We start from the raw sequence: 15886 nt of genomic DNA, 5'->3' as shown, positions 1-15886 counted from the left end.
TTAAATTTTTTTTAAATACAATTGTACATTCATGAACGTAAGATCCAGTGTGTTTAATCCAATATGTAGCCTATTTATCTGTAACTTCATACAATTTAAAATGGATGAGGACATAAAGCAAATGCACACTTATCAATCTAAAATAAGATATTTTACAAGTACGACACCAAAACCAAGCAAGAGAGCTTTGTCAGTGTTCCCATTGAGAGGTTCCAGGATAGGTTTTCCAACCTGCACTACAATCCCACTGACCAGAAGCTCTACATGTACAATGATGGCTACTATGTTAACTACCATCTGTGGTTCAACCACACTGCTGAAGCCGCTGTGAAAGCATCACTTTTCCTGTTCTAAATCCTGATCTGCGGCGTACTGAAGTATCACATCTTATGAAGGATGATTATATCTTTCTTTTTTTCCCCTTGTAGTTCATGCAGTGCATCCATTATCCTTCCTGTTGATTGCTAATAAATTATCTCAAGCATCGCAAAAGTGTCAAGTGTGTCCTTGTTCATATTCTCATGAATAGAGTGCATTATTTTATAATGAATATTCACCTCACTCCCTTCACCCACTCATTCTACATTTTCAAACTGAAGTATTGTTTATTTACATTTGTTCTGACACTGAAAGAAAGTAGACATAAAGAACAAGATTCTGATTTATAATGGAAAATGTAACTTTCAAGACCTTTTTTCCTATTTATTCGATCTAATAAGTATAAACATCCATACAAAAGGAGGAATGTGTTTCCACTATAATGAGCATTTTTAGGTATATACTGTATATATACACTTTATTCTAAATGCTGGATAGCAGGATAAAAAAATCAATTTACTGTATTGATTTTTGCTTTCTCTGTTTTTCTAATGAGTCTATAAAAACTACCACTTTACAATTGGAGTTGCAACATAATACATATAGTACATATTTTAAAGTGCACAAAGCAGTGCAATATATCTTTTGATATATATTTTAAATATCAATTTATTTTAGTTAATTAATTAAATTTTACCTTTATTTTCCAAGGAAATCCCAATAACATCAAAAATCTCTTTTACAAGAGAGTATGGCATGGTAGCAGCTGTTCAAAATTACAGCACAATATACTACATGATATTTAAAAAGAAATCACAATAAAACAGAAGAATTGCAATAGTATAATAATAATAATAATAATAATAATAATAATAATAATAATAATAATAATAATAATAATAATAATAAAAAGTTACTTGTAAGTGTCACAGTAAGCTATTCCAGAGAGCCAGCGTGCACAATAACAGGGACAAGCACACCTGAATTGAATGCACCCATAATTCATTAATTAATTACACCTGTGCCTTAGAAGCAGATTTAGGGGGACATGCAGCAGGTGTATGCAATGATTTATGCTCAAGACAGACAGTTCTTTGTTTACATGATAATTGAATATATTTGCTAATTTCAATGGAAACATTTAAAATATCTGATTCTAAATGACAAATCAGAGGTTCAATGTTAGAGTTTCATGTTTATAACGGTCATACCTGCAAATTGAACTCTTTACAACTCAATTGTTTCTTTCAGTGTTGTTATTGAAGTGAATACAAATTGCTGATTCATAATGATTTTCTGCTGTTTGAGTCAGCATTTCCCTCAAAAGTAGTTCACTTGTGGCACAGTATCTCCTTCTTATGAGCCACGCTGTTCAAAGGCGCACCCCCCCCAGGTCACATGCATAAGATTATGCAATTAACCATGTGGGTGAGGAAACAATACAAAGAAGCAATTTGATTCTTTCATGCACATTATAGTGAGAACTAACATCCAGCATGATGACTATACAAACATACACAATCTGATAAGCAGGATAAATCATAAATCATTTAATTTGTTTATACAGCCTGAAACAGTGTTTTCCTGTGGATATAATGACCTATTTCTATAACACATACACCACTCAGTTAACAGGCCATCTTTTTCATCCACACCCCAATCTTCAGATCAAACCGGACGTGGAGGATCCCTCCAAAGTTATTGTGAGCAAACAAGGAAATTGCCATAAATCATAAACCGCTCACCTTACATTGAAGTTCCAGACAGCTCAGATAACAACTCTGGGAAGAGAGGTGTTTGTGATGATGTGATAAGAGATCTGTTTAAAAAGAGTACAATCAGGCCACCAAGGGGACACTTGAGTAAAGTAAGTAAACTGAGACATGATGCTACCAATTAATTCTAATTCTGAGGTCTTCATTCAAACACTATGAATCTGACCACTTCCAAATATGACTACAGAGTGATCCCAGCTGCTAGTACAGCGTTCTCATACAGTTACTCAGATAATCAGAACATGGACTTTTCAATGGATGAAAATGGCTTGTGAGTAATGTATGCCTCGGAGGAGAGCAAAGGTAAAATTGTCCTTGCTAAAATAGATGAGAAATCTTTCGGCATCGAGAATGAGTGGAACACAGGTGCATTCAAAAGGTCGGCTGTCAACGCCTTCATGGCCTGTGGAGTCATGTACGCCACCAGGTTTAAAAATTAGTTGCAAATAATCTAATTAAAACAGTTAATATAATTGTACATTAATGAACGTAAGACCCAGTGTGTTTGTCTGTTTATCTGTAACTTCATATAATTTAAAATGGACAAGGACATAAGGCAAATGCATAAATCAAATCAAATCAAATGTATTTGTATAGCCCAATATCACAAATTATACATTTGTCTCAGTGTACTTTACAGAGTGTACAGGTTACGACACCCTCTGTCCTTAGACCCTCGCATCGCACAAGGAAAAGCTTCCTAAAAGAAACTCCATAATTAAAGGGGGAAAAAAAATGGAAGAAACCTCAGGGAGAGCAACTGAGGAGGGATCCCTCTCCCAGGACGGACAGACGTGCAATAGATGTCGTGTGTACAGGATAAACAACATAGTACAAATACAACATTTGACAGAAATTATGTGTTGAAAAAGATAAAGTATGGATGAATCCAGGAAAATGTCAAAAAGGCTTCCCGGTGTCCAGCAGGACCAGGGCAGCAGGCGCTGTCACGATTCCTGATCCTGACGTAAACTTTATCAGTGGCAACCTGCCACATGAGACACAGATGATACCCCGGATGATGAGTTAGTAACATACATTTACATAAATGCATACAGATAGAGAGGGAGAAGAAGAAGAGAGGGAGGGGAGGAGAGCAGGGAGGTGTCCCCCGGCAGTCTAAGCCTATAGCAGCATAACTAGGGGCTGATCCAAGGCAAACCTGAGCCAGCCCTAACTATAAGCTTTATCAAAAAGGAAAGTCTTTAGCCTGCTCTTAAATGTGGAGAGTGTTTCTGCCTCCCGAACACAAACTGGAAGCTGGTTCCACTGGAGAGGAGCTTGATGGCTGAAGGCTCTGGCTCCCATTGTACTCTTAGAGACTCTAGGAACTACAAGTAACCCTGCAGTCTGGGAGCGCAATGCTCTAGATGGTTTATAATGGTACTATGAGATCTTTAAGATATGCTGGAGCCTGACCATTAATTGCTTTGTAAGTCAGGAGAAGGATTTTGAATTCTATTCTGTATTTTACCGGGAGCCAGTGCAGAGCAGCTAATACAGGAGTAATATGATCCCGTTTCCTTGTTCTTGTCAATACACGTGCCGCTGCATTTTGGATCAACTGAAGAGTCTTAAGCGACGTTTTGGGACAACCTGATAACAATGAGTTGCAGTAATCCAGCCTTGAAGTAACAAATGCATGGACTAGTTTTTCTGCATCATTTTGAGACAGGATGTGTCTTATTTTTGCAATGTTACGTAGATGAAAGAAGGCAGTCCTTGAGATTTGTTTTATGTGGGAGTTAAAAGACAGATCCTGATCAAAGATAACGCCAAGATTCCTTACAGTGGTGCTGGAGGCCAAATTAATGCCATCCAGAGCTTCTATGTCATTAGAAAATGCGTTTCAGAGGCGTTTAGGGCCAAGTATAATAACTTCAGTTTTGTCTGTGTTTAACATCAAAAAGTTGCTCGACATCCAAGTTTTTATGTCCTTAAGGCATGCTTGAAGTTTAGCCAATTGATTGGTTTCGTCTGGTTTAATTGATAGATATAATTGGGTATCATCCGCATAACAATGAAAGTTTATAGAGTGGTTCCTTATAATATTGCTCAAAGGAAGCATATATAAGGTGAAGTACAGAACCCTGCGGAACTCCAAGACTGACTTTGGCTGTCATGGAGAATTTATCGTTAACACGTACAAATTGAGATCGCTCAGATAAATAGGACTTGAACCAGCTTAGTGCGGTTCCTTTTATGCCAACACAATGTTCCAGTCTCTGTAGTAGAATGTCATGATCAACAGTGTCGAAAGCAGCACTGAGGTCTAACAAGACAAGAACAGAGACAAGTCCTTTGTCTGATGCCAATAGAAGGTCATTGGTAACTTTCACCAGTGCCATCTCTGTGCTATGATGAACTCTAAATCCAGATTGAAAAACCTCAAATAAACTATTATTATGTAAAAAGTCACACAACTGTTTTGCAACTGCTTTCTCAAGGATTTTAGCGAGAAAGGGAAGGTTAGATATCGGCCTATAGTTGGCTAAAACCTCTGGATCAAGACTAGGCTTTTTAAGAAGTGGTTTTATTACAGCTACTTTAAAGGATTGTGGTACGTAGCCAGATAATAGAGACAGGTTGATCATATTTAATAACGAGGTGTTAATTAAGGGTAAAACTTCTTTAAACAGTTTAGTTGGAATCGGGTCTAAAAGACAGGTTGATGCTTAGACCAGTGGTCTTCACTATTTTTTAGATGAGAGCCGCATTGACAGGACAAAGTCAATAGGAGAGCCACTTTTACCCCAAAGTATGAAAAGCTACATCCAGTCATAAAAAGCCTGTCTGTTTATTAATCTGTCATCTCACCAATAACATACAATATGCAATGCAGCCAAGACATTCAGTGAAAGCAGGATTAGTTTAATAATGGGATGATGTTGTCAAACTCTGCAAACAATATTTCTGCTGAAGCCAAAAAGCGTCACAATTTTTGAGTCTGAGAAGGACCGCAAAATCCATGCGATCTCAAAAGATGCCTCAGTTAATCGTTCAGCTGTATTAGTTGTCCTATGTACGAGCCTTTGTTTTCCAGAAAGAGAAGAAGAAAGCGGCTCTATTGTTTTTCCTAATTTCAATTCCAGGTGCGTAAATTTAGTTGAATTTTGGATGCGTCGTTTAGAAATGCCGCTCCAGGTGACTTCTCTTGAAACCAGAGCGGGTGTGTTTGCACATTGAGCACAAAGGGTTCGACTCGTGGAGGACAAATACAAATTCCTGTCCACTTGAATTGAATTTTCCTTTGCTCGTCTTGTATGGCTCGTACTTTTCTTTTATAACGGGAGCAGTCTGTCCACAAACCCCATCTCCAGCATCTTCCTCTCGATTTGCGGTGGTTGGATGCTCCAAAGCCAAATCTTAATGTCCCCCTAGTGTACAACTTTTTTTTAATAAGAAATCGATCCGTTTTACGTCTGTAGAAACACGCGCTAACTAGCATGAAATGGTAAAACGAGTCAACCGGAGCCAAACTAACGCAGGTATGAAGTATGAAGTGCCAGGTTGGTCATAGTATCCTCCAATTTAGAGATATACCATTTTTTTTAGCAAATGTCCATATTCATAAACATGCTTATGATAACATATTTTTATGACCTTAAGTTTATTTATTTATATACTAGCCCACCATGTATCTACCCGTCCAAGAGCACATTTGCCATTGTAGTGCTGATAGACCGCCAAAACTGGCAACTCCGCAGCGAAGTTAGTTGGTTAAGGTTGATTGGAGTAAAACAGTCTAGACAGCACACTTATCAATCTAAAATAGGAGTACAGTTGTCATTGGATAGTAGGTTGATAAGGATTTGAAATCAAATTAAATAATGGATCCAAGGGTAAAGGTTGCCAGAGCTTATGTCCATGTGCCACACAAAACAGAGCGTCTGGGTCAACATGCAGTTATTGTTTTCTGTTGCTTGTCGGTTGTATAGTGAGCTTGTAAGCTTTGTGTCATTTCAGGCCACATGTTTGCACTCAGCATCATAAGGTGGGTGAGGCCGTTTTCCTATTTTTGTGTCACATAGTTCCCTATGTGACACAAAAATAGGAAGACGGCCTCACCCACATACTACATACATACATATAGAAGTACATACTGTGGGATGAGATAAAGTATAATCAGGAAGAATAGTCTCCTCACTTCACATACAAACACTGTATTACATGTGACAAATTTGTATTACAATAGAAAAACTGATGAGTGTGTGTTTTTCAGCTTGTCCACTACGAAGGCCAACTGGATATCTTCTTAGAGGAACTGATGGACCTGACTGTGAAAGTGGCCAAGCTGGAGAGCAGTCCTGACAACTACATCAAACTAAGCTGCTCAGGATTGAGTTTAGAGAGTTTGAGGCTCTGGTGTCTCAGCTCAAAGACTCCCTCGACTTCAACTCACCCGTGTTTGACAGATTTTACACTGAGGTAAGAAGACAAGTCCAAGAATCAACTTCACCACTTCTATCCTTTTATTGATTAGATGGCAACTCTGTGTTTGTTTGAGCCAGATTCACAACCCTCATCGCGAACCAACTGGAGAGGTTTGACAAGGGCAACCTGGAGGTGACCCGCATTGAGTTAGCTAAGCTGCAGAAGAAGCTGGAGGAGTGACAGAAGGAGCAGGACTTCATCAAGCCAGATATTGGTAAGGCTCATCAGCCTGTGCTTTTTTTGTAGTAGCTGATCAGCAGGTTGCATGCGATAGTGATTGTTTTTATTTTCTTCCCAGACAACTGCAATCACACAGGAATCCTGAGCGTAAGCAAGCCAACAGTCATCCAACTGAATGCTCATTTGAAGCCAGGATACCAATATGGCGACTGGGGAAAAGACTCCAAACCTGTTTGAAGCTGGTATACAGCAGTCCCTCGGTGTATGACTTCTACTTGTACTCTGATTGCGACAAACTCATTCAGACATCCTCCTTCACACACCACGGCCTGCAACAAGGGTACGAAGGCAGTGGTAACAATCACGTTGTCCACTGTAATGCTATGTATTACCAGGCTGCCAGTTAAAGCACTAAAGCAAGCAAGAGATTCACCTACACTTAATCACCAAACCAGTATCTGGACTTTTAAGCTGATGAGAAAAGATTGTGGGTAATGTATGCCACAGAGGAGGCGAAGGGTACAATTGTTGTCACCAAGTTAGATGAGAAATCATTAAGTATTGAGGATTAATCGACGTTCAAGCCTCTAGCAGGGAATACTTTTATGGTGTGTGGAGTTATGTACTCCATCAGGCCAGGAGATCTGAAGACATTTTAATTGGAAGCATTTGTACAAATATCTTTAAAATGATTACAGAATATGGAACGGCTTTAATTATTACAATGTTTCCCAAAAATGATGTAAAACAAAAAGAAAAAGAAAGGAAGGACAAAGGGGGGAGGGGGGATGAACCCGTCACACCACCCTTTCCCCGCAGCACTCCATGAAAATTTTGTTTAATTTGTTTGTTGTTCAAGAAAATAAATACAAATGGTTACCATGTTTAAAAAAAAAAAGTTTAATTGCTTCACTTCACAAAAAAAGATAAACCTATATTTCGGCTGTCTATGGGGCAGAGCCCACAACTGTATGTTACAGTGGCTTCTTGGAACTTACATTTGTCGCAGAGAAGGAAAACATTGGGGGAATATTTTAATTATATTAAGCATTTATAGAGGAAGTATGACTATATTGTTAGCTTTCATCCCAAAGGGTGTAAAGTAATCACTAAATCAGACCCCTCCTTCCTGCTTTTTGGATAAGGTTACAGCATCTGATACATCTCAGGCCTCCCTCCTCTCCTACCATCCTGCTGGATGCTGGATGCTGGAGCCCCCCCCCCCCCCCCACCATGTAAATCAGCCTTCCCTTGGGGGGAAACTACTCTCCTTTGTGCTGTGACTGGAGCCTGGCTCCATCTGGTACTGAGCACCAAGACCCAGCAGATTATGGATTCTGGGAAGGGTGATCCCTCCATTCACAGTGGATGAGAGACATCAAAGAAATACTGTAATTATTTTATAAATCGAGCAATTTGCATAGGGGATTTGTCAAACAGGCAACAATAAAAGCTAAACACAATCCATTTTGGAAGTAAAAGTCAAGGTTGAAAATGGCTTTCAGTCAGTGCACACAAAAACAGTACTGTCTCTTTAAATCGTCCAGCATCTGTCGGGATGAGAGGGGGGGAAGTGAGCGCCTTGTGTGAAATGGTACCTTAGAGTGACATCATGCTCAGCCAATCGGCAGCCTCGCCTAAGCTCTCTCCTCCTCCCGTGCTCTTGAGAGGAGTGGGTTCAGGCTGCTAAAGACACGAGCCGCTGCCGCCGCTGCTGATGCTGCTGCTGGGGTGGTGGAGGGTCCAGGGCATGCTCGCCTCACATCAGGTACAGTACAGTGTGTTTTTGCCTGTTTTCCGTGCTATTTTTTCATTTATTTATCATGGTAGATTGCTAACTCATCGGCTATGAAAGTGCATGTTGAGAAGTTGATGATGGAGGAGACTGAAGATGGCTTTGTGTGTTTCATAACACTGCTTAGATGCTGTCGCCTCCATGACTGTAACCAGGATGGGGTGTGTGTGATATTTGTGTTTCAGTCTGTAGGCCAATTCAGTGGTAAAATACATTATGTTTTACATCAAAAGGAGGTTTTTCAGTCACCATTAGCCTTCCCAGTCTAACTGTTAATACATTTCAATACATTTGTATAATGTAACAAAGATTAATTTCATAATATTTGATAATTTTATTCATAACATTTGTGTCAGCAAAGAATGTATTTTCCTTTTGGAAATAATCCACTTCATGTGATTTACACAAGTGTGTAGGTTGGTGTTTTTAGACCACATCAGCGTGTCTACACTATAGCATATATTATTGGGATAGTATAGTCAGATTTGGATGTCGACACCCTCACCAGTGTAATCTTTAGGTTTCCACCATCCTGTGGGAGATACACGGCTCCGTAATTTACCTGAAGACCTACGACAATGTGCCACTCTGAGTCATCTCCCTGTCATCTTGGACGTTTGCCACTCTGCTTCTTTCCATTCATCAGAAATAGTAGACACAAGCTTGTACTCACTTCCTGTGCTGGTCTGGAGGTTAACTCTTTGTTTCCACTGGCTCAGATGATCATGCTCTGCCGCAAAGACCTGAGCCTTGGAGTCACTGGGGACAGACACACACAGAGCCCAGGGACAAAAGACCGAGATGTGTTCTTCTGTTGATAAGACAAGGGAGCAAAGGTGAGTACCAAGTACACTCAAGTATGCTCCATTTCCAACAGCTTAAGATTCAGTTTCAGTTTCTAATTTAACATGACAGCTTATTAATAACTGGACTTTCCACCATGTCTGAGTCAACAGTCATTTCTAACTTTTCATGCTGTGCTCAGGCTCATCCGGTCCTTGACGGGTCCAAAACAAGGCAGCGATGGCAAAGAGAGATTACCTGGTGGAGGCGGCCAAGCAGATCCACATGGCACTGGACAGTGAGGTCAATGAGGACTATGAGGCAGCTTTCAGTTACTATAAGAACGGGGTGGACTTGCTGCTGAATGGGGTTCAGTGTAAGTGGACAACATTTGGTCTTTTACACAAGTATTTAAAGCTATGTGATAATGAGTAATTTGAAGAGGCGTGTTTACACAAGACATGTGATGGGAACATGTGGACCGTTATAAAAACAGGAAGTCACAAATCAAAGGTTCAACACAGATTTCCCCCCACAGTGTGAGTAGTTAGCTGTGTGTAACCAACCCTTAATCCCTTGTCAGGACAGGGTGTTGTCTATTAGATTTAATCAACTCACATGGCTACAGTTTTTTTCTTTTTTTCTTTATTGGTGTCTGATAGAGCTTAACTGTCTTACAGTGGACCCAAACAAGGAACGTCGGGAGGCTGTGAAGAGGAAGACAACCCAGTATCTGAAGAGAGCTGAAGAAATCTTCATAACACATCTGCAGGATAACTTAGGGAAGGGAAGCTCTCACTTAGGGGTAAGACAATCATTCTTTACACTATCATTTACAAAAAGTAAATCCTATTGTCACTCATTTTCTCTAAATGCACAGTGAATTCCAGTGTAGGGTCGAGGCATTTTCAGTGATCACTTAATCCTGATATTGCGTAAGCACTCCTAGCTTGTTCATTGAAACATTTAGTGTCTGTCAGTCTCACACTAATAAGCCTTATTCATCTCAAACACTGTGGGGAAGAAATGTCTCGCTTTCAATGTGCTTCATTGTTCTGCAGCTAACATCCTGTGTGATTCTATCACCAGGGTTACAGCAGTCTAAGATTCCGTCCAATCAGACACTTGAGTTCGCCGGTGGAAGACCTGGAGATGTGTAAGGTGGTGGGAGTGACTGATAAGGTAAGACTGTAGCACTCAACACTTTGTGTTTCCATATCAGTGTGTGCTTTGTGTATTGATGCTCCTTGATGTTATTTGTCATCCCAAAGGTCCTGATTGTGCAAAGTATGGTCAATAAGGAGACATTTGTTGTAAAGGTGAGTGTTCAGTATACACTGAAGGGAATCAGAAGTGCAGTCAAGAGTAAAACAATATTGGGCATTCCTCTGTTACATTTAAATCATTATCATCAACATCTATCCACTGGTAGCGGACATGTTTTGGGGGTTGTCGTCTGGTAGCAAGCCAGTCCATGTATTATGTGGCAGGCCAGTCGATGGGAGCTCTTTCCCTCCTGTCCCCCCTGAGTTTCATCCAGCATTGATCTGCCTGAGAGCTCTCCCCCTTTTAGCCAGTGTAAGTGCACCTCACATTTCAGTGGCCAGAGAGACATGGTAACAGACAGGCTCTGAACTCTAAAGGGGCATTCCAAGCAGTCCTTTTTCCTCTTTAACCATGTCTGATGTCAAATCTAGTTTTTTCCATATTATTACGTGCATTTTCTAAGAAGATCAGTCATTATGTGTGTGTGTATGTGTGTGTGTTCTTGCAGAGTCTGGTCAAGTCGAGCTGGGAGAGCAGGGACCAGCCAACCATCATTCCTCAAGGGGTGCCATACATGGTTAAGCTGCTAAGATATTACGTCAGTGAGGATGCTGTGTACCTGCATCTCGAGCATGTCAAAGGTGAGCTGTTAGCTCTGTCCTCAGTGCTGTTGGGGCAGTTGTGGATGGATTTCTGAAGCTTAGACACTACAGACTAAAACCTTGTTTTTTCATACACTGGTCAATTGTGAGAGTCTTCTTTCAGACTAGTGGAACAGTTAGGATGTGATATTTTTACTACACTTTGTCTATTTGTGTCTGTAGATTTCCCCTGAATTCACTAAATGTTAGCATTAGATATTTTCTCATTTACATATCTAAATATAACAGTTCAGAAAACTTGTCTTACAAAAATAAGTGTTTTAATGTAAGTCATCAACTGGGGAAATGTAATAATAACATTCATTAGTAAAAGAATTTGACCATATTTACCAGTCTTGCAAAATGTATGGCATTTTACAATACATATTTTTAAAGTCCGTTATTTTTTCAAAATGAGTAGTTTTCTCTACTCTGAGCCAGAAATCTCTATTTCAGTAGCTCGTTCATACACCAAACTTTCCAGCTTCATTCCTATCTGTATTATGAAGGTTTATACAGAGGGGTTTGTTCATATATCAGTCAAAGCCTGATTTCTATCACATTTTATTCCTAAAAACATGGCAATTTCTTTCTTTTGTTTTATGGTTGTTGACAGTAATTTATGGAGGGATGACAAGGGATATCCAAAAATACCTCTGTAAAAACCTTTGAGTCTAATATGACAACAATTTTGAAGAATTTAAGGAAAGTTTAATTTTAATATCTATTAGTTAAATGTGTCTACCCTAAAGAAGTGCACTTGCTCGTATATCTGATCTAGTGTTTCTCCCCCCATTGTCCTAGGTGGGAAGCTCTTCTCCAAGCTGCACAAGCTGAGGAACGAAAAGGCCAAGGAACACCCAGAATGCATCACTTCTGGCCAGCACAGCATCAAGCTGAAGACCAGCTACACCTCACCCACTATCAGCACAGACCACCAGCACAACAGCAGAGGGAGCACAGGAGTGATACCAGAGAAATTAAGCGATGAGAGCCCAGACACGGACTTCCCCACTTCATGGGATGAGACTCAGCAGCGACTGGAGAGCTGCGGGACTCACTCCTACATCGAGGAGACGGGTTGTCTGCAGAACACACGCTCAGCAGCATCGTTTTATACCAAGCTCGATCGGCTGACTCTGAATTCGGGCACGACGAGGACACAGGTCAACACCCGCATCCATACACCAGCTCCTAGTTTGTGTTTGCAATCCAGTGAAACTCAGGAACAGCCTGCTCTTCCTCTCTCCTGCACTCGAGTCAGTCAAGCTCTCGGTGTCATGTCAGAACTCCAAAAAAAGAAACCTGGATTGGGACTGACAGAGTGCAGCTCGGAGTTTGAATTGGCTTGGAAAGCTGCGGATCCAGCACAGAACTGTGAGCAAATAAACCCTTATGCAGTGACAGACTGTCATCTAAATAGCACGCCGGTACAAACACCACCTCATACATATCAGACCTCATGTATAAAAGCGGGAAACGGTGAAAATAACGGTTTGAGTTCCTCCCCTGCCATCTTGCATCTTCCTCTCCATTGCCAAACCCAGATCCGTGGCAAGGCATCATGGGATAATATTGTCTCCCACCAAGTACCTGTTTTGAGTGGTAATTCTGCAGATATGGTTACAGACTTAAAGCAGGACAGCAGCAGTCCCACCGCAGAGGAAAGAAATGGCATGGTGGTCATCAGGAGCACAGACAGAGCAGTATTTTCTGACCACACAGACACAAGGATCACCTCAGAAAGCTCCTGGTCTTCATCTGCTTCTCTCTGCCACAGTTTTGCAGCAAAACAGGGGACATTTACTGGGGAAACACCTTTCAGTGAAGGTGTTGAGGAGGCCTGTGAATTGCTGAGTCCTGGGGAGAAATTGGCATCTGGAAAAGAGCCATCGTTTGTGAGCTGGTTCTCCTCCGGCCCTACTGGAGCCGAGGATGTGGATGCGTTCCTTAAATCCGAATGCTCAGAGGGACAGGGGGAAGACCAGATCATAGAGGTGGATGGATGGTGCCACCTGCCTCGGTTCCCTGTGAAGTCCTCCGGCTCTACAGATAAGGCCATGCAGACCTGCTGGGGGCTTTCAGAGGCAGAGGTGCGCGTCTGGGGGGCTCAGATTCTGCTGGCTTTGGAGAGTCTACATCAGCAAGGCATCCTGTGTCGGGACCTCAACCCTAGAAATGTTCTGCTCACCAGCAACGGTGAGTTCAACAAATACCTGTGAAAGATTGCTCGTGGAAAACTGTGAAACTTTTGATCAAACGTAATGTTTTCACAGGGAAGGTGTGTTTGACATTTTTCGGACAGTGGAGTGAAGTTCAGTCAGAGATCAGCTCCAAAGCCATGGATCAGATGTACTGCGCTCCAGGTAAAGATGCATTAGTGTAACTGAAACCAGTGGTGGAATGTAAATAAGTACATTTACTCAAGTACTGTACTTAATTACATATTTGAGGTACTTGTACTTTACTTGGGCAATCCCATTGTATGCAGCTTTATACTTCTACTACAATAGATTCCAGAGGGAAATAATGTACTTTTTACTTGTCTGACAGCTTTAGTAACTTTTCAAAATAAAACATATCATACCCACTTCCTGTCCAGTGAAAACCATGTATCTCCAGATGTGGTCATTTGAAATGTTTGTGATAAACTGAAGGATGAAGTATTCCTTGATGGTTTGAGCAAATTCTCCTCTTACTAAGATAAATACACTATTTAAAAACGCTCTTGGGTCACTTGCAGAATGCATTACAAAGCTAACAAACAGGGCTGTTGACTTTTAAGAGACACGTGGTTGTCAAAGGACAGCAACGCTACAAACATATGATGATCTTATAGAATAGCATTGCTGTATATTTAACTATCCAACAGTATATAAAAGGAGTTCCATAAACCATACCATCTTCCACAACCATAAACATCTACAGCAGTAAAATGCAACTAAATTAATGCAGCAATAATATTAATCCAAAGTCAAATGTAATAGTAAAACACTAATGGGAACATTTTACTGCACAATGAATAGTTTAACATTTTATACTTTAAGTACATTTAGCTGATAATACTTACATGCGTTTACTTAAGCAGGACTTTTAGTGGAGTATCACTGTGTGGTATCAGTACTTGTACTTAAGTAAAGGATCTGAATACTTTTTCCATCACTGGCGGATCCTTGTTACGTGGTGTAACCTGCCACCTAGTGGCAACATTAAGTCAGTCCACTTTACTCTGAATAAGATGTCACAAGTACTGCACATTATATGGGAATATGAAGATCGCAACAACCTTTCCATAATTGTTGTGCATGAATACAACTAAACTCAGCTCCTTGTATGTTGACAGAAATCGGGGGCGTGTCCAGGGCTACGGAGGCTTGCGATTGGTGGAGTCTTGGGGCTTTGTTGTTTGAACTCCTAACAGGAATGGTAAGCAAATGATCTACAAGCACATTCAGTCTTACAAAATAAAGCCTGCAACTTTATGATTTTGGACCATTCCTGCAAAGTGTCATGGGTCAGGTTTTCTCACACACTCTGTTCACTGTGCCTCCAGCCACTGTGGCAGCTCCACCCGGCAGGAATCCACTCACACACCCAGCTGCTCATCCCCGACCACCTGAGCGCTGCAGCTGCATCTCTGCTCACTGAGGTTAGATTTCAGGCTTCTGTTCTAAATATCATGCTCAGTGTTATACATTTGCAATGCCCACACAGATTGATTTAATCTTACAGTATCTCCACTTTACATGATGCTGCTTCACAGTTGCTTCAGTTTGATGCTGGCTATCGCTTGGGTTCTGGAGGTGGAGGCGTGAGTGACATCAAGTGTCATCCCTTCTTCAGCAGTGTCTCCTGGAAAGCTCTGAGCTGCTAGCAGATGCAGCTGCTTCACCTGACCCTGTGGTCCCGTGCTGGAATTGAAGCTGAACACGGAATCCCACCCTCGTGTGGATGCAGCACCAGAAGGCGGGTTTTCTTTGCACTTTGTGCTTCCCAAAGAAAAATGACAATAAAACCTGAAACATGAACAAGACTGGTGAACCATGTCCCCTACAAAACATGAAGCAACTATTTTAACTTCATATACGATTGTCCTTTTAGATACCTTTGATGCAATTTTGGTAAATTTAAGTTTGATAGTAACCATGCATATTATGACCATGCATGAACACTGACATCACATTAGACAAAAGTCTGACAATTACAATTGCAAATGTATATAAATATTGTAGAAAAACAAGGATATTAGGCAATAAATTGTTACCTCTTCTCTATCCCTGGCATTTCATTCACTGTTATGAAATGTGTGTTATAATTGCTCAATAGGCTATGCATGGTCCTAAAGAGGACAGACTGTGACTCAAAGACCCTTTTTAAGTTGATCACTGCAGGGTGGGACTTTCATTTAAGGTAGCAAAACTTCTCACCACTTTATTAGTTTTCATCCATTATTCCAAAAGCAACTTACATACAAACAAGTTCAAGTTCAAGAAAACACCTGAAATCAAGGTATACTGCAGGATAAGCAGTTATCACATACCAGCACCTTACTAAGGAAGTTAAACTAACTTAATGTTTCTTCTTATTGTAATCTGTCACTCATCTGTGCATTAGCTGTAGATGAACCGCCCGGGACTACTCTTGTACATTTAGCTCCGCTCTCAATACGAAAAAAACTAAAACAAAAAACACAA

At 40.7% G+C, this 15886-nt stretch overlaps 1 protein-coding gene and 1 pseudogene across 4 annotated transcripts; both read left to right on the top strand.

The window, feature by feature from the left end:
• The first annotated feature begins 2371 nt into the window (after nucleotides 1-2371).
• LOC115027716 (olfactomedin-4-like) lies at nucleotides 2372-7462 on the top strand (annotated as a pseudogene).
• A 917-nt stretch (nucleotides 7463-8379) lies between these two features.
• rps6kl1 (ribosomal protein S6 kinase-like 1) lies at nucleotides 8380-15466 on the top strand. Of its 4 annotated transcripts, none has more exons than XM_029459904.1 (12): nucleotides 8380-8475; nucleotides 9222-9338; nucleotides 9488-9661; nucleotides 9966-10090; nucleotides 10375-10467; nucleotides 10557-10604; nucleotides 11060-11192; nucleotides 11997-13391; nucleotides 13469-13558; nucleotides 14536-14618; nucleotides 14746-14841; nucleotides 15036-15466. In XM_029459904.1, exons 3-12 carry the CDS (start codon nucleotides 9526-9528, stop codon nucleotides 15111-15113), a joined length of 2277 nt encoding a protein of 758 aa, XP_029315764.1. In that variant the 5' UTR covers nucleotides 8380-8475; nucleotides 9222-9338; nucleotides 9488-9525; the 3' UTR covers nucleotides 15114-15466. The 4 variants fall into 4 exon arrangements, with proteins under 4 accessions (XP_029315764.1, XP_029315760.1, XP_029315763.1 ...); XM_029459900.1 differs by having other exon boundaries at nucleotides 14956-15466; XM_029459903.1 differs by having other exon boundaries at nucleotides 8453-8475; nucleotides 9023-9338; nucleotides 14956-15466.
• The last annotated feature ends 420 nt before the right edge of the window (nucleotides 15467-15886 follow it).

This window comes from Cottoperca gobio, chromosome 22 (genome assembly GCF_900634415.1).
Source record: "Cottoperca gobio chromosome 22, fCotGob3.1, whole genome shotgun sequence".
NCBI classification, from domain to species: Eukaryota; Metazoa; Chordata; class Actinopteri; order Perciformes; family Bovichtidae; genus Cottoperca; species Cottoperca gobio.
Note: the sequence above shows the minus strand (reverse complement) of the source record. Positions and strands in the feature narration are given on the sequence as shown.

Coding starts and splice junctions, on each gene's coding strand:
- rps6kl1 (XM_029459900.1), top strand. CDS start 9,526: ATGGCAAAGAGAGATTACCTGGTGGAGGCGGCCAAGCAGATCCACATG. Junction 10,605..11,059: donor AGGAGACATTTGTTGTAAAG/GTGAGTGTTCAG, acceptor GTGTTCTTGCAG/AGTCTGGTCAAGTCGAGCTG. Junction 13,559..14,535: donor TCAGATGTACTGCGCTCCAG/GTAAAGATGCAT, acceptor GTATGTTGACAG/AAATCGGGGGCGTGTCCAGG.